At 43.4% G+C, this 25,789-nt stretch overlaps 2 protein-coding genes across 6 annotated transcripts in view; both read left to right on the forward strand.

Moving 5' to 3' along the window:
* RGSL1 (regulator of G protein signaling like 1) overlaps positions 1-25,789 on the forward strand; it is a 245,677-nt gene that overhangs the window by 154,441 nt on the left and 65,447 nt on the right. For 4 of the 5 annotated variants that reach the window (XM_038542217.1, XM_038542216.1, XM_038542214.1 and 1 more), the window contains exons 25-31: positions 7,132-7,336; positions 8,135-8,270; positions 11,814-11,901; positions 13,598-13,758; positions 19,287-19,403; positions 19,758-19,961; positions 21,010-21,130. The gene's annotated coding sequence lies outside the window, so the exon portion shown is untranslated. Of the gene's footprint in view, positions 1-7,131; positions 7,337-8,134; positions 8,271-11,813; positions 11,902-13,597; positions 13,759-19,286; positions 19,513-19,757; positions 19,962-21,009; positions 21,131-25,789 lie in introns of those variants that run through there. The other variant, XM_038542218.1, reaches the window with a different exon arrangement.
* The window catches only part of LOC119876407 (interleukin-1 receptor-like 2), a 58,597-nt gene continuing 53,328 nt past the window's right edge, over positions 20,521-25,789 (forward strand). The window contains 1 exon segment of the mRNA XM_038541746.1: positions 20,521-20,625. Coding sequence (XP_038397674.1) covers positions 20,521-20,625 — 105 coding nt within the window.

Here is a 25,789-nt window from a genome sequence, read left to right on the forward strand (position 1 = left end):
GGCCTTATAGACTTACGTCTAGGTGGTCTGTTTTGATTTGGTTTATTTTCATTAACTGTAACCCTGTTTTGTTTATATACACGAAATTTAAAGCTATAGCCTTTATCTTAATTCCTTGACTGTTCTTATCAAGTCAATCAGTTCTGTTTTTCTGACTCATGCAAATACTGTAAGTAATGCTGTTCCATCTTGTAGGGTACAGCTCTTAAGCTGGCCTTTTAATTTGTTCTGTTGCTTCTACATGTATCAGTAAGGATGTCTGTCCTCTTTCATAAATCAGAGTTAATAGCCCTAATTTCATAATAATGAAATATAATAATGAAGTACATTAGTAGTTTCCACTGCTGTTTTCCATGGAGATGTTTTAAGGGATAATATATTAGGTATTGGTCATTTTAATCCCGTTTGTTGCTACCCAAACAAAGATCATTCTAAGTTAATATTATTTTCCCCATATGCTCTCAGGTATTGATTCATTTTAGCATCAGTGGTAATGGGTTTGAAGTACATGATCTCTATTATGAGGGGATCAGGTTTTGTCCTCCTTTGGACCTTCTATGTCCACATCAATTTGTTGGAATTCCGTTCTAATTTTTCTCATTTCTTGTCTAGTATTAGTGTTCTTTTCAGTGACTCTTATTGATTCTCTGTTAATCATGTGTTGTAGTTTTTGCCTATTATCATGGGCTTTTAGCTTCTAGTTAAAGTTACTGTTTCAGGATTTCTTTTCTTTTCATGCCCATGGTTCTTGATCATGTTGCTTCGAAGAATGAGGAGGTAGACCAGAGGAGAGTCGTGGGCAGCAAAGCAAAGTTTATTGAGAGATAGTACCAAGCTCCTGAAGAGAGACAAGACCAAAGAGGGTTCCCAATTTGGCATTAAAATCTAAGGGTTTTTATGGGCTCTTATGGGCTGTTTTAATCTGATTAATACTCTTTCTGTCCATGCACTCCTCTATCAGGCACTTGTTCACAAGGGACAGGGTGGAGGCTCCTTCCAGAGCAGTGTTTCGTAGCCTTGGGGATCAAGAGGGTGGCCCTAAGTCATTCCAGCCAGCCACAGATCACTAGATCAAGCTCTTTGTTCAACTATCACACTGGCTGTTGAGCTGGTCCCTAGGCCTGAGTTAGGACGCCCAAGGCCATGCTTTTCCTTTCTGTCACAAGTGGTAAGTCCTTCCAGTAGGAAGACTTAAAGTTAGAGCACTGAGTAAAGCCTAGAGAACAGGATGGGGTCTTTTTCCTTTTCCGAGTAGTTTCCTCTTAGAACAAGGAGGGAACAGGAATTGCCTTTCTTCCAATTATCCTTCATTATTACCAAGGTCAAAAGGGTGGAAATAGTTATTATCCTCAGGATGTAGACTGGTGCAGTTAGAATCAAAAGGCTCTGGGTTTCTTCCTACCCTGGAGATAACTTTTTGCGCTAGCACTTTTCCTTTCTGCCTGCTGGCATCTGTGTTACCTAATGCTTCTAATAAGAGCACTGGATTATCTTCCTTAGTTGCTCTTTTTAATATAGGATATAACTGGGTTGGATGATCAGGCTAATATCTGGAGTTTCCTTAATTTTAAGGTTTTCCCAAAGTCTTCAGTAAGTCTCTATGGATCCTCAGATGTTAATACATAATCCATTCTACCCCTAAACCACCCCTTGAGTAATTTTGGCAAGGTTAGTAAGTGAGGTGTATATTTGCTATTGTTTTGCTGCCTTTCACAACTGTTTTGTGATATATAAAACAATATATGTTTTATCATAGTGATGCCTAATAGGATTCCAAATCATTTATAGTATGGTAAAACAGAATAAGATAATTATTGTAGCCAACATTAGCATCCTAATTATAGTAGCTCTATCAATTTTATCTTTTTAAGATTTCATTTGACAGCACAAGCAGGGGGTAGTGGCAGGCAGAGAGAGAGGGAGAATCAGTCTCCCCTTTCAGAGCAGGGAGCCTGATGTGAGACTCCATCCCGGGATTCTGGGATCATGACCTGAGCCAAAGGCAGATGCTTAACCAACTGAGCCACCCAGGTGCCCTCTTTTCAATTTTATCTATTCAAAGTCTGGTTATAATTTCAGTAGGATGCCATAGCTAATAAATAGTATATTAAAATTTGTCAAGCCATTAATGGGCTTTATCAGATTTTGGTTAATTATAAATTTATTACAATTTATCACCTGTTTCTAATTTACATGGAATTTGACATATTTCATAACAATGACCAATGTTAATTATTATTACTTTGGTTCAGGTTGCAGACTATACCCTTTGTTTTGTTTGATGAGATGAATTAAAGCTCAGATACTGAGTTTGTTTTTGCCAAAAATTTACTCAGCATTGGTTCACTGTGGAATTTTACAAGTCAATTGCATACAGGATAATGTGTTTAAGCCGATAAAGAAACACCATAGTCCAAACCAATGATAGATGAGTCACACTATTGTTCCAAGCAAAAGGAGATGAAAGGAATAAAGTCCAAATTTAGTTGAGGCATACTTTTCTTTAAAAAACAAAATTTAACTGTGTAAATTAGAATATCTAACGGACCTTACTAAGCAATGTATGAATCCAGCAGCATCACATATAGCAAGTAGAAAGATGCTGTGAGAGTTGTATAAAATGGAATGTTTTTATAGGAAGGAGGGTGAGGTCAAGGTATTAGCAAAAGAAAAAAAAAGGATTGTTTCAGGCCAGGGCAGATGCTTTTAAGAGAGGGAGGGACCAACAGGGTTTTTTTTATCAAGTAGATAATCACACTGAAGCTGATGGGGAAATTTCAGATTGACTTTTAAAAGGTCACCTTGCTGGGTGCCTGGCTGGCTCAGTCAGAAGAATGTGCAACTCTTGATTCAGGGTTATGTGTCAGAGCAAAAGGCTCCATTTTGGATTTTCTTTCAAAAAAGAGAGACAGAGATTTACTCTGAGAGAGAGAGAAAGAAAGAGAGCACAAGCTGGAGGGGCAGAGGGAGAAGGAGAGAGAGACTCCCAGGCAGACTCCATGCTGAGCACAGAGCTCCATGTGGAGCTCAATCTTACAACCCTGAAAGCACAACCTGAGCTGAAACTAAGAGACACTTAACCGACCGTAGCACCCAAGTGCCCTGAATTTCTCTTTTTAACATTTTATAGGCGATGAAATCAAGAGAGGCTTAGCCAAGTGAGAGCTGACATCCAGCAGCCAGTGCAAAAAAGTCCTGTGCGGCTATAGCTTGTTGCTGAGCAACAAGGGCATAGGTGTTATTTGGCAAGATGACCTTCACTGGGACACTACATGACCATGCCCCTGCTTGTAAGAGAGTTGACTTTCCTGGGGTAGGAGCTAATTGTCCTAGGGTCTTTGAGAGCTATTTTAAATAAGCAAACTTCATGATTGCTCACAAGGGGCATTGTCCAGGAGCCGCCAAAGCTGTCAGTATTTGTATTCTAATATCTCCTTGCCAGTTACGTCGTATGTTTTACTGATAAGCCACCAGCCAGACCCCTCAGCAGCTGAGCTGCCAAGTTCTAATGGGCAAGAACAGAAGAGATGATGCTGTCCTGACACAACTTTTTTCATTGTTATACCCAAACAACTTTACCTCTGAAAACAGTTTATGATAAACAAGTGGACTTGAAATCCTGTCAAACCAATACACAGCATGGGCAGGGCTGGAGGAATCTGGACCGCCTGGTCACTGGGGGTGGGCAAGGCTGTCCATTGCATTCTTGGATAAGAGACCTCTGGGATGCTTGATTGCTGGAGGAAACCCAGGATCCTCATTAGGCAGCTGGTCACCAATTTTAAAGCTGCCTCCTGACAAACATTTTCATGCACCAGTTTCCCTACACACTGAGACAATTCAGGTGACTGGGTTCTGACCAGAATTTCGCAGGCCTGGGGTGTCCCCTGACAAGCCCTGGTCCCCCTGACAAGGTGCAGACTGCATGTACCCACTGCACAGGTCAGGATCACCTAGAGGTCTGGAACAAGGCAATGCCGAGTGAGGCCAGGTCACAGGACGGGGTTGTTAGGAGTATAAGTCAACAGCCTAATATGCAAGGCCTACCTAGCCATTGTGGGGGTTTTCCATCTGTTTTGCCAGGGAGGGGCCATGCTGGAAGCCTCAATTTAGGCACATTTGGGAGTCCTGGTGCCTAGAGAAGCCTAGGAATCCATTGGCTGCAAGTTCACATGGGAGCTGTTGCCCATTTGCAGCTTTCTGCTGAGAGCAGTTTTCAGAAGGTGGGCTTCCTCCAAGCTGGAGGCTGTGCAGGTGATTGGGGCCTGGAGGGAGGTCGATGGGTTTAAAGGGCGGGATCTGCCCAAGTCCAGCTTCTGCGTACATACTACGCATGTGCAGGCTATACAGGTAAAGCCAGGGCCACAACAGGGCAATGTTGGGCAAGGCCTAGTCCCCTGAGGAGGCTTTTGGAGGCACCCAACATCTGCCAATCCCAAACCTTCACGTACACAACTAAACATATTCCCGCTGAAGGTAGACCTGGAGTAATCTAGAGTGCCTGGCCTGTTAGATCAGCAGGCTGGCCGGGGTATCCTCCAATAAGGACACCTAAGAACCTTCATTGCTACAGAAGTCCCCCACCCCAGCTGACGGTAAGCTTCCATGCGATCTGACCAGCTGCCATTTCAGTGGCTGTTTCAGAGCGATTTTCAGGGTGTTGGGTTTCTGCACCCCTGAAGTTGTTCAGGTGGCTGGGGATGAGTCTGGCTCCAAAGGCCTAGTGGCCCCAGCTGCCAAAAGGATGGCTAATGGGGTGCATACTCCTCACGGCATGCACCCTGCAGGTTAACATAGCCGTGGACCTGAGAAAGGGCGTCTTGTGAGGCCAGGTCACAAGAGCAGGCTATTGGAAGTACCAGGCATGTGCCTAATCCCAAGGTTTAACTTACTCAAATGCATATATTAAGCACAGCTGGAGAAATCTGGACCGCCTTACTAGGACCAGGTGGGATGCCCCTTATAAGATACACCTGGGATCCTTAATTGCTAGAAGAGTTGGGACCCCCACCAGACAGCCAATTCAAATGGGGACTGAGGGTTCCCAGTTTAACCTAGAGCTTCAGAAAGATTTTTGGCGGACAGGGTGTGGAATATACATTCCAAGTCACAGGTCGTGATTGCCAGGATCCCGGAATGGGGCAATATTAGGTGAGAACAGGTCACAGGAGGGGGTAATGGGGGTACAAGTCATTGACCTAATTCACAAGACCTACCTATGCACTCTGGAATATTACCCTCTGAAGCTGGAGCTTGATGTTTTTCAACTGCCTTGCCAGGGCAGGGACCTGCCAGCAAGACAGCTTATCCTCCATATGGAGGCACCTAGAAGTCCTGGTCTCTAGAGAAGACCCGGCCCCATTGGGGCAGCAGGTCTACATAGGGACTATCACTCATTTGCAGTTTTTGGCTCAGCAATTTTGGGAGACAGGCTCCCTCCATGCTGAAGACTATGTAGGTGATGGGGGCCTGGCCAGAGTTTCACAAGCTTGGAAGGTCTAATCTCAAGGTTAGCTTACAGGATGGGGACTGCGCTGTGTGGGTTACCAGGTAAGGGTAGCCAGGGACCTATAACAAGGCTTGTGTCATGTAAGGGAGGCCTGGTCACAAGAGCAAGCTATTGCACGTACCTGGCATGGGCCTAATACAAATCTTAACCTACATACAAATGCATATATTCCCACCTGAAGACAGAGCTAAAGGGATCAGGACTGCCTTGCCTGGGTGGGGCCCAGAAGGATAGCTAGGGTAACCTCCACTAAGTATCCTCTAGGAGCCTTGATTACTGGAGAAGCCCAGGAGCCCAGCCAGCCAGTGCAAATGGGGACAGTCAGTGCCTCAGATTTTCAGGAGGTGGGCACCATCTACCATGAGGCTGTTCCAGTGGTAGAAGTTGGGCTGGAGCTCCATGGGCCTGGAGTGCCCTGTGCACCACAGAACCAGCTAGCAGTGTGCAGACTATGTGTGAGCAGGCTGAGCAGGTCAGTGGCATCTGGGACAGGGCAATATGGGGTGAGGTCAGTACACAGGAGGGGGTTATTGGGGATATGAAGTACCAGCCTACTGTGAGAAGTCTACCTACCCATTATAGAGGTTTTTTCTCTCAAAGGCAGAACTAGAGGTTATCCAACTGCCTTGCCAAGGAGGGAACATTCTGGCAGAACAGGGCAGCCTCCATTTGGAGACACCTGGGAGTCCTGGTCCCTAGAGAAGCCTGCAAGTATACAGGGGGACTACCCCTCTCTTGTGAAGAGACTCAGTGATTTTCACAAGGTGATCTCCTCCACCCTGAAGACTGAGCTTTGGGGGCTGGCCAGACTGCCATTAGCTTGAGGGGTAAAGTCTGCTCAAGGCTAATTTCAGGGGGTGTAGGGCATATGCAGGCCACACAGGTCAGGGAATCCAGAGACCTGGAACAGAGAAATGTTGGACAAGTCCTGGACACCTGAAGGGGCTTTTGAGGGTACCTGGCATCTGACCTACCCAAATCCACATTGCCCAGTAAAGGTAGACCTAGAGTGTTCTGGATTGCCTGGCCAGGTTTGGATCAGTAGGCTGGCTGGGATAGCTTCAACAACAGACACCTGGAGCTTTGCTGCAGAAGCCCAGGACCAAAGCTGGTAGTTAAGTCTACATGCAGTTTGACTCACCCGTTTCAGGGGGCCCAGCTGCCTGCGGCTGGCTTATGAGGTGGGTATGCCCATGTGTGGGCCTCTCACGTCGGGGTAACCAGTACTTGGAACTGGGCAAGCATCTGGAGAGGCCCTGTCACCGGAGGGGGATAATGTGGGTACCTGGCATCTGCCTAATTTCAAGGTTTAACCTACATAGATGCTTATATTCCTCCTAAGGGCGGAGCTAGAGGAATCTGGACTACTTTGTCAGGACGGGCTTGGGCAGAGGCCTGAGTACCATTCAATAAGAGATACTTGGGATGGCAGCCCAGGTGGCTCAGCGGTTTAGCGCCACCCTCAGCCCGGGTGTGATCCCCGGGATCCCGTCCCACGTTGGGCTCCCTGCATGGAGCCTGCTTCTCCCTCTGCCTGTGTCTCTGCCTCTCTCTCTCTCTCTCTCTCTCTCTCTCATGAATGAATAAGTAAATAAAATCTTTTTTTTTTTTTTTTTTTAAAGATACTTGGGAGCTTTGGTTGCAGGAGAAGCCCTGGACCCCATTAGCTAGCTGGTTCAAATGGAGACTGACAGCTGCCAGCTTAAGCAGAGGTCTCTGAAAATGTTCAGGTCTCCCCACCCCGGCAGCTAGCAGGTGGAAGGTGTTTTATACCAGCATGAGCTCCACAGACCTGGAGGACCCCAACAGCCGAGGCAGGCTGACAGGGTGGGTACTGTGCACACATGGGCCGTATGGGTCAGGCTGGCCAGGGACCTGGAACACGGCAAGGTCTAGGCCAGTTCCCAGGAGGGGTTACTGGAAAACTGGCAGCTCCCAAATTCCAAGAGTTAACCTATACAACTGTGCGTATTCTTCCGAGGGCAGAGCTGGAGTAATCTGGGCTGCCTAGACAGGGCTGGGTCAGGTGGGATGCCTTCGTGGCTCCTGCAGCCTGGGACAGTAGCAGATGCTAAGTCTATCAGGGACTATCACCCATTTTAGCAACTGCCTCAGGGCAATTGGGGGGAGGGTGTGGTAGGCCTTCTCCACACTGAAGACTATGCAGGTGGTTGGGGATGTCCCACAGCCCTGGAGGGCCCAAAGGACGGTTGCCAGGCAGGATGGCTGGGGTACTCCCAATAAGAGACACCTGGGAGCCTTGTTTGCTGGAAGCCCAAGAACCCATTAAGCAGCAGCCTATTCAAATAGAAAGTGAGGCACCAATTTAACCTAGAGTCTCAGATTTCCAGAGAAGGAAAGGTTGGGGGCTCTTTCCCCCACTGGAGTCTAGCAGGTTTTTGTTCACTGTCATGAGCTCCTCAGGCTTGGAGGACCCTGAAAGCAAATGGAGAACTGACATGTGGACTGTGATGGGCAGGGTGTGCCGGCTATGGTAGCCAGGCACCTGGAACAGGGCAAGGTCAGCTGAGGACGAGTCACAGGTAGGGTTTACTGGGGGTACCTGGCATCTGCCTAACTCCATGACTGAACCTACAAGAATGTGTATATTCTCCCTGAAAGCAGAGCTAGAGGACGCCTGAATGCCTTCCTAGGGTGGGACCTAGAGGCCTGGTCCACCTTGCCCCCTATAAGAGACACCTGGAGCTGGTCCAGTTGGGAACTGACTGGCCTGATTAAAGCTGCTGCTTTAGAATTTCAGGTGGGTTCCCTTTCAAGTATCTGGGGTTTATTTTATTTTATTTATTTTATTTTTTTTAGTATCTGGGGTTTAGCCTCCACTCCATAGGCCTGGAGCACCCCATGCAATCCAAGGTTGGGTAACTGTGTAGACTGTGCATGCCAGAGACACCTGTCTTAATTGCTGGAGAACCCCGGGACCCCACCATGCAGACAGGCCAATTAGGGCAGTTGATAGATAAAGCAGTTGCCTCAGAAAAACTGGCTGGGAAAGGGGAGCACGGTTGGAAGTGTCAGGCTCCTTCACCCTGGCCATTCAGGTTGTTCCCATCAGACCAGAACTCCACAGGCCTGGAGTGCCCTCTGCAGTCCAAGACTGCGACAGGATGTCCCCATCCTGCACATGCGCAGGCCACACAGGTCAAAGTTGCCCTGGAACAGAGCAATACCCAACACAGCAGGGCTACAGGACAGGGCTGTTGGGGGTGTCCACCTAAACATTAAAAGACTTCCAGTTATTTTTACTAGCAAAATGAGTTTATTCAAGAACAGCAGAGGAATTGTGATTCAGGACAAGCAAACTATGGCAAACCTTTATAGGCAAGTTGGAAAAAAAGAAAGGGAAGGTCAGCTTTTATTAGTTTTAGGAGGAAACTGGAGAGTGTTTTTGAACACAAATTCATTGGAGAAAAGTGTGAGGCTTTGGTGGTTTCTCACTGGCTGTAAGAGGTGGTTGGTGCACTGTTTCTGAGGCTGGAAAGCTCTTCCTTCCTTAAATGCAGGAGGATAAATTCCCATATGCAAAGTATCCTCCCCTGTCAAGATGAGAATTCTCTTCCTTGCCCTCGCTGGTTGTGCAGGCTGTGAGGAGTGGTAAGAGCAGAACAGCTCCCTTTTCAGGGCTTCCTTCATTCAATTTTTAATAAGGTTTCCTTTACTCAGTTTCATAGGAGTAGCTGGATCTGGCCAGGTTCCAAGCCTTAATGTCCACAAATGCAAACAATCCCCCTGCAGGCAGAACTGGAGGATTTTGTGTCAGGGTTGGATTGTGGGGAGGGTGCTGGCTGGGGTATCCTCCCATTAGAGATACCTGGGAGGCTCGGTTGCTGCAAAAGCCCAGGATACCAGCAGACATGGAGTCTCTATGGGGTGTGACTGTCACCTATTGCAGCAGTCGCCTCCGAGTGATTTTTGAGTAGTAGACCTCCTTCACCCTTGAGTAATGTAGGTGGTTAGGGACAGCTCCTAGCTCCATAGGCCTGGAGAGCCCTGGTTGCATAAAGGGAACTTCTGGGTTTATTGCACATGTGCAAACCCACAGCCGGGGACCTATAACAGGGCAAGTGTCAGGGGAATCCGGGTCACGTGAACTGGGGTAGGGGTACCTGGATTCCACCTTATTCCAAAGTTCAACCTGCACAAATGTGTATAGTCACCCTGAAGGTACAGCTGGAGAAATCTGGACCTGCCTTGCCAGGGAGGGCATGGCTGGTTGGGATGGTCTTGATTACAAGAGAAGCCTCGGACCTCATCAGGCAGCCAGTCCAAATAGGGACAGACTGTCACCAGTTTAAACAATTTAGGGGAAGGGGGTACTCCCTCTACACTGAAGCATTTCAGATGGTTAAGTCATATGGCCAAAGCTCCACAGGCCAGGAGTGCTTCCTGCATCCCAAGGCCATCCCATGACAAGGTATGACATGCACCGGTACGAACTCCACAAACTAAAATAGCCAGGAACCTGGAATTGACAAGGCTGGATCATAGGACGGGTGCTGTTAGGGGTACAAGGCCTAGTGCATAAGGCTTACCTACTCATTGTTTAATATTCCCCCTAAAGGCAGAGATGGAGGTTTTTCAACTGCCTTGCCATGGAGTGGCCATGCTGGCAGACAGGGTAGCCTCCTTTGGGAGACACCTGGGACACCTGGTTCCTAGAGAAGCCCCAAACCCAACAGGCAGCAAGTGTACATGGGGACTGTCACCCATTTGTAGCTTTCTAATTAAAGCAATTTTTGAAAGGTAAGCTCCCTCCACACTGGAGGCTATACAGGTAGTTGGGGCCTAGCTAGTGTTTCACAAGCTTAAAGAGTCAGGTCTGCTCAAGGCTGGCATACGGGATACCACTGTGCATGTGTGTATCTCCCAAGTCAGGGTAGCCAAGTATTTGGAACAGATAAGCATCCAGGGAGGGCAGCTCATGGGTTCAGACTCTTGGGTTACAAGGCATCTGCCTAATTACCAGCCCTAACCTATTATGTGCACATAATCCCACTGAAGGCAAAGCTAGAATAATCTGGATTGCCTTGCCATGGCTGGAGAAGACTAGCTAGCTGGAGTATCCTCCAATAAGCTATCTCTGAGAGGCTTGATTGCTGTAAAAGTCGGAGACTTCAGCAGACAATAAAGCTGAGGATTGAGCTAACTATTGCCTGTTTTAGCAGCCACCTCAGAGCAATTTTCAAGAAGGGAGAGATTCCCTCCAATGTTGGAAATATAATCTTTGGAAATGAATTTTAGTTCCACAGACGTGGAGCACCCTCAACTACCCAAGGGTGACTTTCAGGGCATCTACTGTGCATGTGTGGACCATGCAGTTCATGGTAGCCAGGAACTTGAAATAGGGCAAGATTTGGGAGATGGCAGGTCAAAGAGTGTGCTGTTGGGGTACTGGCATCCGCCTAATTCTAAACCCTAACCTACTCAACTGTCCGTATTCCCATCGAAGACAGACATGAAGAACCTAGCCTGCCTTGTTGCAGTAGAACCAAGTGGGGTTTGATAGGATACCCTCCAATAAGAGATACCCAGGAGCCTTGTTGGTGCAGAAACCTGGGACCCCAGCAGACATTAAATCCGTATGGGAATTAACTGTCTCTCCTTTTAGCAACCAGTTCAGTGATTTTCATGAAATGGGTTCCCTCCAACATTGAGGCTATGCAGGTAGTTGTAGAGGGGCCCTAGCTCTGAATGTCTAGAGGGCCCGGGTGCCCGTGGGCAGCTGACAGGATGCATACCATACATGTGCAGGACATATAGGTCAGGCTTGCCAAGGACCTAAAATAGGGCAAGTGCCTGGGGACTGGGTCACAGGAGTGGGTTACTGGGAGTTCCTGGCATCTGTCTAATCCCAAGCCTTAATGCTACATAAAGGTGCATATTGGCACTGAAGGGAAAACTGGAGGAATCAGGTGGGATTTCTGGGGTGCCCTCTGCAAAGATACACCTGGAGGCCTTGATTTTTGGAGAAGCTGTTGTATCCCATCAGGTGGCCTAAGAATTGCCAGTTTAGGATGGAGCCTCAGAACTACTTTTGGGGGATGGGCTTTCACCACACTGAATGCCAGCTGGTGGGGCACTGACCAAAGCTCCACAGGACTGGAGGGTTCTGGCCAACCAAGGCTAGATGACAGGAGGCATACCGAGCATACATGGAAAGCTCAGGTCAGAAAAGCTAAGGACCAGAAACTGGGCAATGGAAAATCCAGTTCTTATGAATGGAAGTCCGTGACATCTGCCTATTTGCAAATCCTAACCTACACAAATTTGCATATTTCCCTTGAAGATAAAACTATTAACTGGACTGCCAAGACTGAGCCAGGTGGCCTGCCTGGGAAACCTTTGCTAAAGACACCTGAGAGCCTTCCTTATTGGTAAGCTCAGGATTCCATCAGACAGCCGGTCCAAATGGGAACTCTTTCTACCTTAAAGCTGATGCCTTAGAAAGATTTTTGGGGATTCTGCTCCCTGTGCCCTGTGGGTATGCAGGTGGGTGAGGACCAGTAGAGCTGCAGAGGCCTGCAGTGCCCCAGCTGCCCAAGGCTGGCACATAGGTGCATATTGCACATGTCTACATATCAGGGTAGACAGGACCTGTTACAAGAAAAATGTCAGCAGAAGCCTAGTCACATAAGGGGGCTGTTTAGAGTACATGACACCTGCCTATTTCCAAGCCCTAACTTAAACAGATGTTCATATTTCCCAGGAAGGCAGATCAGAAGTAAGATGTACTGCCTTGCCAGGGTGAGGCCTGACAGATGGCCAGGTATCCTCTAATAGGAGATACTTGTTACCTTTGATTGCTAGAGAAAACTGGAACCTCATCAGGCAGCCCGTCCAAGTGTGGACTGACTTGCCTGTCTAAAGCTGCTCCTCAGAAAGATTGTTGGGCAAGGGATCCTTCCACCCAGGAAGCTATGCAGGTGGTTGGAAACTAGTCTGAGCTCCTCATGCCTGGAGGGCCCTGGTTGCCTGAGGCTGGATGTTGGAGGGCAGATAGCATATGTGTGGGCCATGCAGGTCAGGATAGCCAGAGACCTAGGACAGACCAAGTATTAGAAGATACCATGTTACTGGTGCAAGCTTTCGTGGGTCAAAACCATCTGCCTAAGTCCAAGCCCTAACCATCATTAATGTGCATATTCTCCCTGAAGTTATGGTTGGAGGAAACTGGATGCCTTTCCAGGGTGAGGCTGAGCAATCTGGCAGGGGTATCCTTCGGAAGGAGACCTGGGTGCCTTGATTGATGGGGGTAAAAAAATTGGGTCTTCATCAGGCAGCTAGTTGGTTGTAGACTGACTGTTTAAAGCTGATGCCTCAGAAAGATTTCAAAGGTAGGCTTCCCCTGCCCTGGAGACTATGTAGGTGGTTGTAGACCAGCCCAAGCTCCACACTGGAGGGCCCCAGCTGCCAAAGGATAGCTGTTAAAGTGAATAGTGTGCATATGCCTGCTGCACATGTCTAGAAAGACCTGGAACTGGGCAGCGTCTGGAGTATCCTGATCTCAAGAGCATCTCTTAAGGGTCCCTGGCATTTGCCTCGTTCCAAGCCCTAACCTACACAAATGTGCATGTGAGGGGTCAAGGGTAACATTCCCCAAAATGTGCCACTTCAGTGTATGGATTATTTTGAATTAGAAGCTATTTAATAAGTAGCCAGTGTAAGAACAACCAGAGTCCCCTTTGTCTCAAGAAAGCAGGAAATAGATCTCTCAAATAAAAGATACCCTTTGTAGCAAGATGTCCTTATCATCAGAGATAGAGAATTCAGAGCAGAGAAGGCTATTTAAATAAATATTGTTACTTTTACCAATTTACTACCCCAGCCCAAATTCCATTTAGAATTTCTTACTAATTGAAGCTGTCAAACATAAGTTTTCTTTTTACTGTCAATTCTTCACAAACTTATTGCTTCTTTGTCTAAAAAGTATGAAAGTTGCCTATTTTGGTCATTTCTTTGGGTCTTAATTTTAATATTGGGCCTCCATGTACAGTTAATTAAATTTTGTTTTTTCTCCTATTAATTCTATTTCTCCTATTAATCCTATTAATTTGTCCATTTAATTCTTAGACCAGCGAGAAGAATCTTGAATAATAGAGGAAAATTTTTCCTCCTCAATAGTCGGCATAGTTGGCAGGATAAACTTCCCTGGCTGGACATTGCTGCAGCTGAAAGATCCTTGGACATCTGACAAAACCCAGCAGAACGTAGGAGTTCTTACCACAACAGTGGTAAGAGAGTCCTCTCTCTCTCTCTCTCTCTCTCTCTCTCTCTCTCAATTTAGATCAACAGGAGAAAATATTTGTGGAACTAGTTCCTTGGGCTTAGCAACTCTAATAAATTTGGTAGCATACTCTTGGTTTGACAGATCCATTTTCTCCCAGAGATGGTTACAGTTTTTTGTTTTCTTTGTATTTGTGTCAAATACAAATACATTTGTGTCCTGAAAAGGAATTGCCATAGAGAAAGGCAGGCATAGGATCTATCAGCCTGTTCGTTGAGCCAGCCAGCCTCACAAAGTAGAGTTCATGATTCTCTTAAGACTGGCATTTGTTTAGACAAATTTTGTTGTGGGTCCTATATGTAAAAACTGGGTGAGGTTTTCCATTTCACCTGTTCTATGTCATAAGAGCCTGGATTTCTGACCAGTGACCATATTCTCTCTGGTCTCAACCCTCTGAAGGGTACACTTACTTGGGTGTACCTTAGCGGCCAGTGAAATAGACCGGGATTTCAAGACACATAGTTGCAAGCAGTGCTCTCTTTGCCAGCCATACCAGGTCTTGGAAGAGCTTGCCTAAGAAGTCCCAACCCGTAAGGGACCTTTGTCGTCTTAGTCTTTGTTGCTTGCTGGTGCTGGAAAAGTCTCACTTCAGTATCATATGCCCAGTGTAACAAGTTAGCAGGTCTGTGATTAGAGGTGTCTCAAGTTTTCCTGGGACCAGAGATATCACGTTTACCAGTCTTAACTGCCTATGCAACAAAGGCTTTTGCTTTCTTAAACTATTTTTGGAAGTAAGCTTTTGGATCATTGAGCTATCTCATCTGTGCCCTGTCCAGGGATGCCTCTTGCATCTATGATCTAAGCCTGGAAAATTACCTCCAGGTCATTCCTGGAGGCAATCATAAAAAGGCTTATTGATTTGAGGGAGCTTTTGATGATTAGCAAGATCTGTCTGTCAATGGCCAGACATGAATCCTTTAAAAATGGCTATATTTGAAAGAAAAAAAAATCCTTACAAAGCTCTTAAAATTGTCTTACAACAGCTAGCCTTAGGGACTCCCTTGATAAGATGAGAGAAAAGAAATTAGACTTAACACAAAAAGTAATATCCACGTCTCACGTATATTTCCCTTCTTAGAATCTGGTGCCTTCTGCCTGTTTTTAAGTTCCCTTTCCCTACATGATTTACAGAGGGCACTCTGGCCTAACTAATCTCTAGATTCAAAGTATACAGGTACTCCTATAAATGCTGAAAGTTAGGAAATGAATTTAACACAAGCTCCTGAGACAGGCAGTTAGGCTGGGTTTGCTTCTACTTTCTACTCTGTCAGCTTCAGGCATTCCTATGCAATGTCCTTTGCAGATGTATCCTAGACCCCCCACCAAAATGAAATTCATGTCCCCCGAATTATGCTCTCAGAAACAAGACCTTTGTTAAAATGCTTTATACAGATTCCTATTTACGTAAAAAATATATCCTTCTGATATAACGTAGCAAATTTGTTTGAAGAGGTAGGTCAGTCCCTTAATACTTAGGCTGTAATCCAGTTCTTTGGGGGGGAATTAAAAACAACTTCATCTTGCACATCTCTACAAAACCGGAAATGCAACTCTAAAAACAAGTCAAAGCCTACCTGTCTTTACTAACCTCCAAAGCTTGCCTATTTCTGTCAAAATACTTGTAGATAAAGACCAGGGCATTGGAACAAAATTGTCCTATACTTCAAAAAGGTATCTTACAATTACCCTGAAACTCTTAGGGGGAAAAAAAAAACTTGCATTCTTTCTCTGTTCCTTAAAGTTACAAATCATGTCTTTGAAATGTAAACACAGGCCACAATCATGTGACACTGAAGGGAAGGAACAGAGTCTTGTAAAAAATACAGACAGCTAAAAGGGCCCTTGTGCCCAAACTCTAGCACAGTTTAAGATTACTTCCAGGGATAAATACAAATCTTAAAAGTCATCTCTATATGTGCGTATGTGTACATTATAGATATGGTATTTTTCTACCTGTGGATGGTATTGCCAAAATAATTCATAAAGAAACTACTGAATTGGCTTAAATTTAAGCACATAAAATTCTCAAAAGTAAAACACTACAAATGAATTTCAGGTTTCTATGATCTGGGAAAATATTTGGTATCAAAACTAAGATTGTTGGTTTAATTAAAATAAACATGCCTTTAAAAAAATAGATGTGTTGGGATGCCTGGGTGGCTCAGTCAATTAAGCTCTAACTCTTGATCTCAGGCTCTTGAGCTCAGGCCCAGCTTTGGGCTCCACAAAAAAGTAGACATGTCTTTAGAGTTATCAGCATTAAATATATTTTTATTCGGGTTTATTCATCAAATAAGTTCATGTTATCCCTGTTATAAAATTTGTGAGAAAATAACTTAGAATAATAATTGATTTTATCTAATGTCTCATTAAGTTTTTATAGATAATCTAAACATAATTCTTAATATTTGTTTTATGTATTTAGGTGTTCCTATGCTGTTGATATAATGTTATATCTTCTCATTGTATTGATCTCTTTATCATTATGTAGTGCCCTTCTTTGTTTCTTGTTATATATAGTCTTTGTTTTAAAGTTTAAATTTTATCTGATATAATTATTGCTATCCTGGCGCTTTTTTTTTTTTTTTTCACTTCCATTTACATGGAATATCCTTTTCCATCCCTTCACTTTCAGCCTATATATGTCTTTAGGTCTAAAGTGTGTCTCTTGTAGGCAACAAATAGATGGGTCTTGTTTGTTTATGTATTTAATCACCCTGTGTCTTTTGATTGGAATATTTAGTCCATCCACATTTAAAGTAATTATTGATAGGTATGGGGACAGCCCCATGACTCAGTGGTTTAGCGCCGCCTTCAGCCCCGGGGCGTGATCCTGGAGATCGAGTCCCACATTGGGCTCCCTGCATGGAGCCTACTTCTCCCTCTGCCTGTGTCTCTGCCTCTCTCTCTATGGGTGTCTCTCATGAATAAATAAATAAAATCTTAAAAAAAAATTATTGATATGTATGTACTTATTGCCATTTTGTTGTTTTCTAGTTGTTTTTGTAGTTCTTCTATCCCTTTTTTCTTCTCTTGCTCTCTTCCCTTGTGGTTTAATGGCTTTCTTTAGTGATAGGCTTAGATTTCTATTTTTTGTGTATGTGTTATAAGAGTTTGACTTGTGGTTACCATTAGGTTCATATATGATATGAATACAGAAATCTATATTAAGTTTGGACACATTCTAAAAGCACTAAAATTTTTTAAGGTTTTATTTATTTATTCATGAGAGACACAGAGAATGGCAGAGACATAGGCAGAGGGACAAGGAGGCTTCCTGCAGGGAGCCTGATGGGGTACTTGATCCCAGGACTGGGATCATGACCTAAGCTAAAGGCAGATGTTCAACCACTGAGCCACCCAGGTGCCCCAAAGCACTACATTTTTACTTCCTGTTTTATGTATAAAATGTCATATTTCATGTCTTTTTTTTTTGTATTTTCCTTGAATAATTTTTGTAGATATAACGGATTTTATTATTTTTGTGTTTTAACCTCCATACTGGCTTTATAAGTGGTTAATCTACCTTTATGTATGCTTTTAACTATAATTATTCCTTTATAACTTTCTTCAAGTTATGCCCTTTCTTTCCATTTAGGAATTTCCTTTTATATTTCTTGAAAGGCTGGGTTAGGAGTGATGAAGTCGTTCAACTTTTGTTTGGGAAAATCTTTATCTCTCCTTTTATTTTGAATGATAATTTTACTTGGTAGTGAATTCTTGGTTGTATTTTTTTTTTTTTTTTTTTAGCACTTTGACTATATCACGCCACCTTTTTTCTGGCCTGCAAAGTTCTTCTGAAAAATCAATAGCCTTCTGGGATGTGCACTGTGTATAACTGTTTTCTTTTGCTGCTTTTAAAATTCGTTATCTTGGGACATCCGGTGCCTCAGTAGTTGAACATCTGCCTTCAGCTCAGGGCATGATCCTGAGGTCCTGGGATCAAGTCCTGCATCAGGCTTCTTGTGAGCAGCCTGCTTTTCACTCTGCCTATGTCTCTGCCTCTCTCTTTGTGTCTCTCATGAATAAATAAAAAATAAAATCTTAAAAAATCTTTATATTTATGTTTTGCCATTTTAATTATATCTTGGTTTGATCCTCCTTGACTTCATTTTGTTAGAAACTCTCTAGAATTTCTCTACCTGAGTATATGTTTTGTTCCCCATATTAGAAAAATTTTGGCTATTACTTCTTCAAATAAGTTTTCTGACCCCTTCTCTCTCTCTCTCTCTCTCTCTCTCTCTCTCTCTCTCTCTCTCTCTTCTACCCCTAGGATCCCTATAATGTGAATGTTATTATGCTTGATGATGTCAGAGTTCCCTTAACCTAGTCTCATTTTTTATTAGTTTTCTTTTTGCTGTTCAGCTTGTTTGCTTTTCACTATCCTGTCTTCCAGATCACTGATCTGTTCTGCATCCTCTAGTCTGCTGTTGATTCCCTCTAGTATATTCTTCATTTCAGTCATTGAATTCCTCAGCTCTGATTGGTCCTTTTTAATTTTTTTCTACTCCTTTTTGAAGTTCTTACTGAGGCATCTACTTCTCTTCTCAAGTCAAGTGAGTATCTTTATGACCATTACTTCAAATTCTTTATCAAGCATATTGCTTATCTCAATTTCATTTAGTTCTTTTTCTGTGATATTTTGCCTTCATTCATTTTGGACATATTCCTCTGTCTCCTCATTTGTCTAGTTCTCTGTGTTTGTTTCTATGTATTAGATAGGTTGGCTTGGCTATGTCTTCTAGTCTTGAAAATAGTGGCTTTGTGTAGAAGAAGTCCTGTGGTGCCCAATAGCACATTTCCCACCTTATGCCCCGCCCCCAGGTCATCAGCTCCAGACACTCCAGGGTGTTCCCTATTTGGACTGGGTATGTCTTGTTGTGGATGAGCCTCAATTGCCTTCAGTCCAGCCAGCTGTGATAGCCCACTTTGTTTTCTGTAGGCACACTGGACAGGGTTTGCTCCCTGTCCTATTCAGAGGCCTGGCTGTGACCACTATAAGCTTATTAGTGGATGGGGCTAGCGGTCAGCCTAGCTGTCTTGCAGTTAACCTGTCTGCCACAACTTCAGGCACACCAGAGGGAAGGGCCTGCTCCCTGTACCAGCCAGCTAAGAGATCTGGCCACAGAAACTGTGTGTACTGATGTTTGTGCTGGTATATGTGGTTACCTCCCCCTACCCCTTCCAACCTCAGGTCACTTTGGAATGGTAGCTGTCCAGGGCTGCCTACTAGGTGTGGGGCAGGAGCCACTTTATAGGGCCATATATTGATTTGCATAAGTTTTAAAAAATCTGATCTCCTTGTAACAGGATATAATTGGAAGCATTGTTTACATCACCAAGGCTTTGACTAGAATATCATATTTGAGAAACAATTGCAGACTCAGATATAACCAGATAGTTCTAAGGAACCAAAGTTGACTTTAGGGAGCCAGTAAAGCCTCTTGGAAAAACGGCTTGATACTTTGTTTACAGGGTTTGTAGCAGACTTATTGGGTAAGTAAACAAGATGACTTCCAAGCAAGTTCAAGAACCTCTGGATATTTGGAGAACCTTGAGAAGGAGGAAATAACCCAAATCTATGTATTACAGGTAAAGTTTGATGGCAAGGCTTTTTACCCTTGAGAGGCTGTTAAAAGTTCAGTCTGCAGATTCCCTATGAAAAGTTCCAGAAAAGCAGATATAAAAGAGCCTGTATCATCATCAACTGTTATTTTGTACTTCTATAAATGATCAGGTGTGGTTTATTAAAACTAAATTTCTTTTATAAACTAATGTTAATTTGGCTGAGTTTAATAATGTGATCACTTCAGAGAAAATTTATATTTCAGTAACACACCTTTGGGAATATTAGATTCTGTTTCTGTTAATTACCTTTAAATCTATAAATCAGACTAGATTCTGAAGCCTGCAAACTGAATATGAATGACTTGATATAAATTTCAGGGAACGTACTACAATAGCTCATATACAGATGATCTTCATGCCTGTCTGTGAGCTATCCAAAAAGATCACCAGAGACATTCAAACTACAGGAAAATCTGTAAGATTGACAGTACCTGCCTTCACTCTGTCTGAAGATACTTTGAGCCTGACTTCTATGCTGTTATTTGTGGAGAAGCCCAAGTTCCACAGGCCCTGGCCAACCAGGTACATATTGCACATGTCCAGGCCATGCAAGTCAAGCTAGGCAGAGACCTGGAATAGGGCAAGTGTTGATAGAGGCTGGGTAACAGGAACTGGCTATTGGGAGTCCATGGTAGCTGCTTAATTGCAAGGCCTAACCTACACAAATATACATATTTACTCTGAAGTTAAAGCTGGAGGATTCTCAACAGCCTTGAACTGTCAAGGCTCTTGGGCCAGGATGGCTGGCCAGGGCAACCTCCAAAACAGACACTTGAAGCTATGATTGCTGGAGAAGTTCTGGACTTCATCAGGCAGCCAGAACAAAAGGGGACTAATTACCCCCAGTTTAAAATTACTGCTTCAGAAAGATGACGGGGAGAGGCCTTTCTTCACCCTGAGGTTATTTAGGAACTTGCAGTTCAGCCAGAGATCCACAGGCCTGGAGTTTCCCCTCACAGCCAAGTGCCAGGTGATACAGGAATGACTACATGTGCACAGCATCCAGGTCAGGGTAGCTGGGGACCTGGAGCAGGGCAACAATGGGTGAGGCCATGTCACAGAAGCAAGCGACTGGGGATACATGACATCCTCCTACTTCCAGGCTTTCACCTGCACAAATGTGTATATTCACACTAAAGCAGAGCTGGAGGACTCTGGACTGCTGGGGATGGGACAGCCAGCCAAGGTATCCCCCAATAATAGACTCTGAGGAATCTTAATTTCTGGAGAAGCCTGGACCCTACCAGGAAACCAGTCCAAAATGAAGATTGACAATCACTAGTTTAAACCTGCTACCTCAAATTTTATGGGTTGAGTTCTTTCTACTATGGAGGCCAAGTAGGTAGTTGTGAATGGTCTGAGTTACACAGGCCTGACAGGCTCCTGAAACCAAGGGCCTACTGATGAGGTGTGGGCTGTATTGTGCATGGAAGGCACAAGTCAGGGTAGACGGGGATATGGAACAGGGCAATGGACAGTGAAGCTAGGTCATAGGGTAAGCTATTGGGGATACTTGGCATTTGCCTAATTCCAGCCCTAACCTATACAAATGTATATATTCCCCTTGAAGGCAGAGCAGAGGAATATGGACCACCTTGCTCAGGCTGGATTAGGTAGGCTGGCTGACATATTTTCCAGTGAGAGACTGCTGGGAGCCTTGATTGCTACAGAAGGCTGGGACCCAGCAAACAGTAAGTATACATGGGGACTGTTGCCCATTCAATGGCCACTTCAGTGATTTTCAGGGGATGGGTTTTCTCCACCCTTGGGGCAATGTAGGTAGTTGGTTACCCATCTGAGCTCCAAAGTCCTGGAGGGCTCCAGCTGGCTTTGAGCAACTAACAGAGTGCGGACTGCTCATGTGAGGTGGGCCAGGCCAGGGTAGCCAGGGACCAGGAACAGGGCAATGTTGCCTGAGGCTGTGGTATAGGAGTAGGTTTTGGAGGTACAAGACACCTGCCTAGTTTCAAGCCCCAATCTACACAAATGCACATATTCCCCCTGTTTATGGGAAGGCTGTTTTCTTTAGGGAAGCAAATAATGCTCAGAGGCTGATTGTTGTCTTTGCCAACAATGTATTTAATGTTGATTAACTGCAAATTTCACATGCCAATAGCATATAGGATAATGTCTTTTAATTAGCAATCCCTATCAAAATACCATGGACTTTCTTCAGAGAGTTAGAACAAATTATTTTAAGATTTGTGTGGAATCAGAAAAGACCCCGAATAGCCAGGGGAATTTTAAAAAAGAAAACCATATCTGGGGGCATCACAATGCCAGATTTCAGGTTGTACTACAAAGCTGTGGTCATCAAGACAGTGTGGTACTGGCACAAAAACAGACACATAGATCAGTGGAACAGAATAGAGAATCCAGAAGTGGACCCTGAACTTTATGGGCAACTAATATTCGATAAAGGAGGAAAGACTATCCATTGGAAGAAAGACAGTCTCTTCAATAAATGGTGCTGGGAAAATTGGACATCCACATGCAGAAGAATGAAACTAGACCACTCTCTTCCACCATACACAAAGATAAACTCAAAATGGATGAAAGATCTAAATGTGAGACAAGATTCCATCAAAATCCTAGAGAAGAACACAGGCAACACCCTTTTTGAACTCGGCCATAGTAACTTCTTGCAAGATACATCCACGAAGGCAAAAGAAACAAAAGCAAAAATGAACTATTGGGACTCCATCAAGATAAGAAGCTTTTGCACAGCACAGGATACAGTCAACAAAACTCAAAGACAACCTACAGAATGGGAGAAGATATTTGCAAATGACATATCAGATAAAGGGCTAGTTTCCAAGATCTATGAAGAACTTATTAAACTCAACAGCAAAGAAACAAACAATCCAATCATGAAATGGGCAAAAGACATGAACAGAAATCTCACAGAGGAAGACATAGACATGGCCAACATGCATATGAGAAAATGCTCTGCATCACTTGCCATCAGGGAAATACAAATCAAAACCACAATGAGATACCACCTCACACCAGTGAGAATGGGGCAAATTAACAAGGCAGGAAACAACAAATGTTGGAGAGGATGCGGAGAAAAGGGAACCCTCTTACACTGTTGGTGGGAATGTGAACTGGTGCAGCCACTCTGGACAACTGTGTGGAGGTTCCTCAAACAGTTAAAAATATACCTGCCCTACGACCCAGCAATTGCACTGTTGGGGATTTACCCCAAAGATACAGATGCAATGAAACGCCGGGACACCTGCACCCCGATGTTTATAGCAGCAATGGCCACAATAGCCAAACTGTGGAAGGAGCCTCGGTGTCCAACGAAAGATGAATGGATAAAGAAGATGTGGTTTATGTATACAATGGAATATTACTCTGCTATTAGAAATGACAAATACCCACCATTTGCTTCAACGTGGATGGAACTGGAGGGTATTATGCTGAGTGAAGTAAGTCAGTCGGAGAAGGACAAACATTATATGTTCTCATTCATTTGGGGAATATAAATAATAGTGAAAGGGAATATAAGGGAAGGGAGAAGAAATGTGTGGGAAATATCAGAAAGGGAGACAGAACGTAAAGACTGCTAACTCTGGGAAACGAACTGGGGGTGGTGGAAGGGGAGGAGGGCGGGGCGTGGGAGTGAATGGGTGACGGGCACTGGGGGTTATTCTGTATGTTAGTAAATTGAACACCAATAAAAAATAAATTAAAAAAATAATTAGTCAATAAAGAAATGTAGTCCAAACCAATGTCAGATGAATCACACTATTGTTCTAGGCAAGGGCAGATGAAAGTAGTAAAGTCCAAATTTAGTTGAGGCATACCCTTATCAGAGTTGGTATCTGGGAGACATTTTGCTAACCAAGAGCTGAAGTCCAGCTGCCAGTTCAAAAGTAAAAGTCCCATGCTTCTAGAACAGATTGCCAGTGAATGACAGTGCGTGTTAATGGGCAAGATCTTTGTGAATCCTCTGTACAACTTTCTCTGCCTGTGAAAGAGTTGCTTTTACCAGGAAGGAGCTAATTGCCCTGAGGTCTTTAAGAGCTATCAGTTCAACAAGATGTAGCCTTGCCCTGACTAAGCACTCTCAGGATCATTCTCACAAACCCTCAGTATTTATAGTCTTAATGCCTCCTTGCCATATTGCTTCTTTACATGTTTTTATAAACATTAGGCCCCCTCAGCAGCTGAGCTATTGATTTATCAGTGAGAACAGCTGAGATAATGACATCCTGACACAACACAACATACTTTATTCTCATACTGAAACAACTTTGCTTCTAAAAACAACTTTGTCCTTGTCATAAACAAGTGTATGTGAAATCACATGTACAACAATCCACCCTGTGATTCCAAATCAGTCAGACACTAATTAATGCTAAGGATCTTATGCCCAGTACAAATTTAAGCTCACAAAAATATCAATCTACCCTGTGATTCTATATCACTTATAATCTTAATCACAATCATATCTTGGGGGAGTATTTTTCCTTTGATGCACATTTTTTTATGCCATAGTTTAATGACCAGTTTAAGTGCCCATGTTTTCTAATACTATCAATATAAACATACTAAAGAACTCTTTAGCATGGTATCATATTGAAAGAACAAACAACAAAAACTTAACCTTAACTTCCTTGATAAATATGTACTCAAGTGGAGACCATTTTTATAAAGCTCCAGGGGTACAAGCTTGCATAGCTATATTAAATACATATTCAGTAGTCATAACATCAGACTTCAAGCCTGTTACTATTTTAGGGAGGCATATTTTTGTTTCCTTTTAAATTCCTGCAAAGTTATTTTAACTTTATTAGTCTTATCTTATAAATGTGCCTTTACTTATCCTAAGTTTTCTAATACATTATTTACATTTATTAGATTAATTGGAGGAGGTCTAACGTGAAATATTTTTCCAGTTATTCTAATAGTTGCTTCATCTTCTACTGATCTGCAATAACCTCTTTTTCTATCACAGGATTCGTTACCTGTTAGTGTTACACAATCTATCATGTTGTGTTCCTTCTTTTTCCCTTGTCTCTAATAGGTTAGGGTGAGGGTTGGCTTACAGCATACTATCCTGGTCCAGTTTTCCATATTATACATAAGTAGCTGAGGAAGCTTCAAGCCATAGTCATATGAATATGACTATGAATAGCAGGAATAAAGGTACAATAAAGGTATATGGTCCAGGGATCCCTGGGTGGCTCAGCAGCTTAGTGCTGCCTTTGGCCCAGGACGTGATCCTGGAGACTCGGAATCAAGTCCCACATCGGGCTCCCTGCGTGGAGCCTGCTTCTGTCTCTGCCTATGTCTCTGCCTCTCTCTCTCCTCTGTATCTCTCATGAATAAATAAATAAAATCTTTAAAAAAAAAAAGGTATATGGTCCAACAACATATACTTAGAAACATGTCATTGCAACAACTGACAATCTATAGTTAGAGAAACACATTTTATGTCTCTCCATTGAAGTATGGTTGATAGACAATGTTATATTAATTTTGGGTTTACAACATAGTGACTCAACAGTTTTATACATTACACTATGCTCTCCACAGTAAGTGTAGTTGTAATCTGTTGTACAATGTTATTACAATATTATTGACTATATTTCCTATGCTTCACTTTCCACCTCTGTGTTTTATTTAATAACTGGAAGTTTGTACCTCTTAATCTCCTTTGTCTATTTTTCCCATGCCCAGTTTATCCTCTGTATTTATGATTCCATTTTATTTATTCATTTGGTTTTTTTGATCCCACATAAAAATGAAATCACATGGTTTCTTTCTTTTTCCCTCTGACTTATTGCCTTTAACATCATATCTTCTAGGTCTCTCCATCTTGTCACAGAACCCTTATTGGATGCATTGTTGGCTAATAGTTTCTCTCATTAAGTTGCCTTTAGTTTTGTTGATGTTTTACTTTGCACAGCAAAGATTTTATTTTGGATTAGTTCCAGTAGTTTATTTTTGCTTTATTTCCATTGCTTGAGGAGACGTATCTAGAAAAATATTGCTGACGCTAATGTCCAAGACATTACCACTTATGTTTTCTTTTAGGAGTTTTATGGCTTCAGGTCTCATATTTAGTTCTTTAATCCATTTTGAGTTTATCTTTATGTGTAGTGTAAGAAAGCAGTTTCATTCTTTTTCATGTAGCTGTCCAGTGTTCCCAACAGCATTTATTAAAGAAACTATATTTTCCTCATTGCATATTCTTGCCTTCTTTGTCATAGATTAATTAATCATACAAGCATGCATTTATTTCTCAGATCTCCATCCTGTTCCATTGATGTGTTCTGTGTTTATGCCAGTATCACACTGTTTTGATTACCATAACTTTGTAGTGTTCTTGAAACCTG

This window comes from Canis lupus, chromosome 7 (assembly GCF_011100685.1).
Source record: "Canis lupus familiaris isolate Mischka breed German Shepherd chromosome 7, alternate assembly UU_Cfam_GSD_1.0, whole genome shotgun sequence".
NCBI lineage: Eukaryota > Metazoa > Chordata > Mammalia > Carnivora > Canidae > Canis > Canis lupus.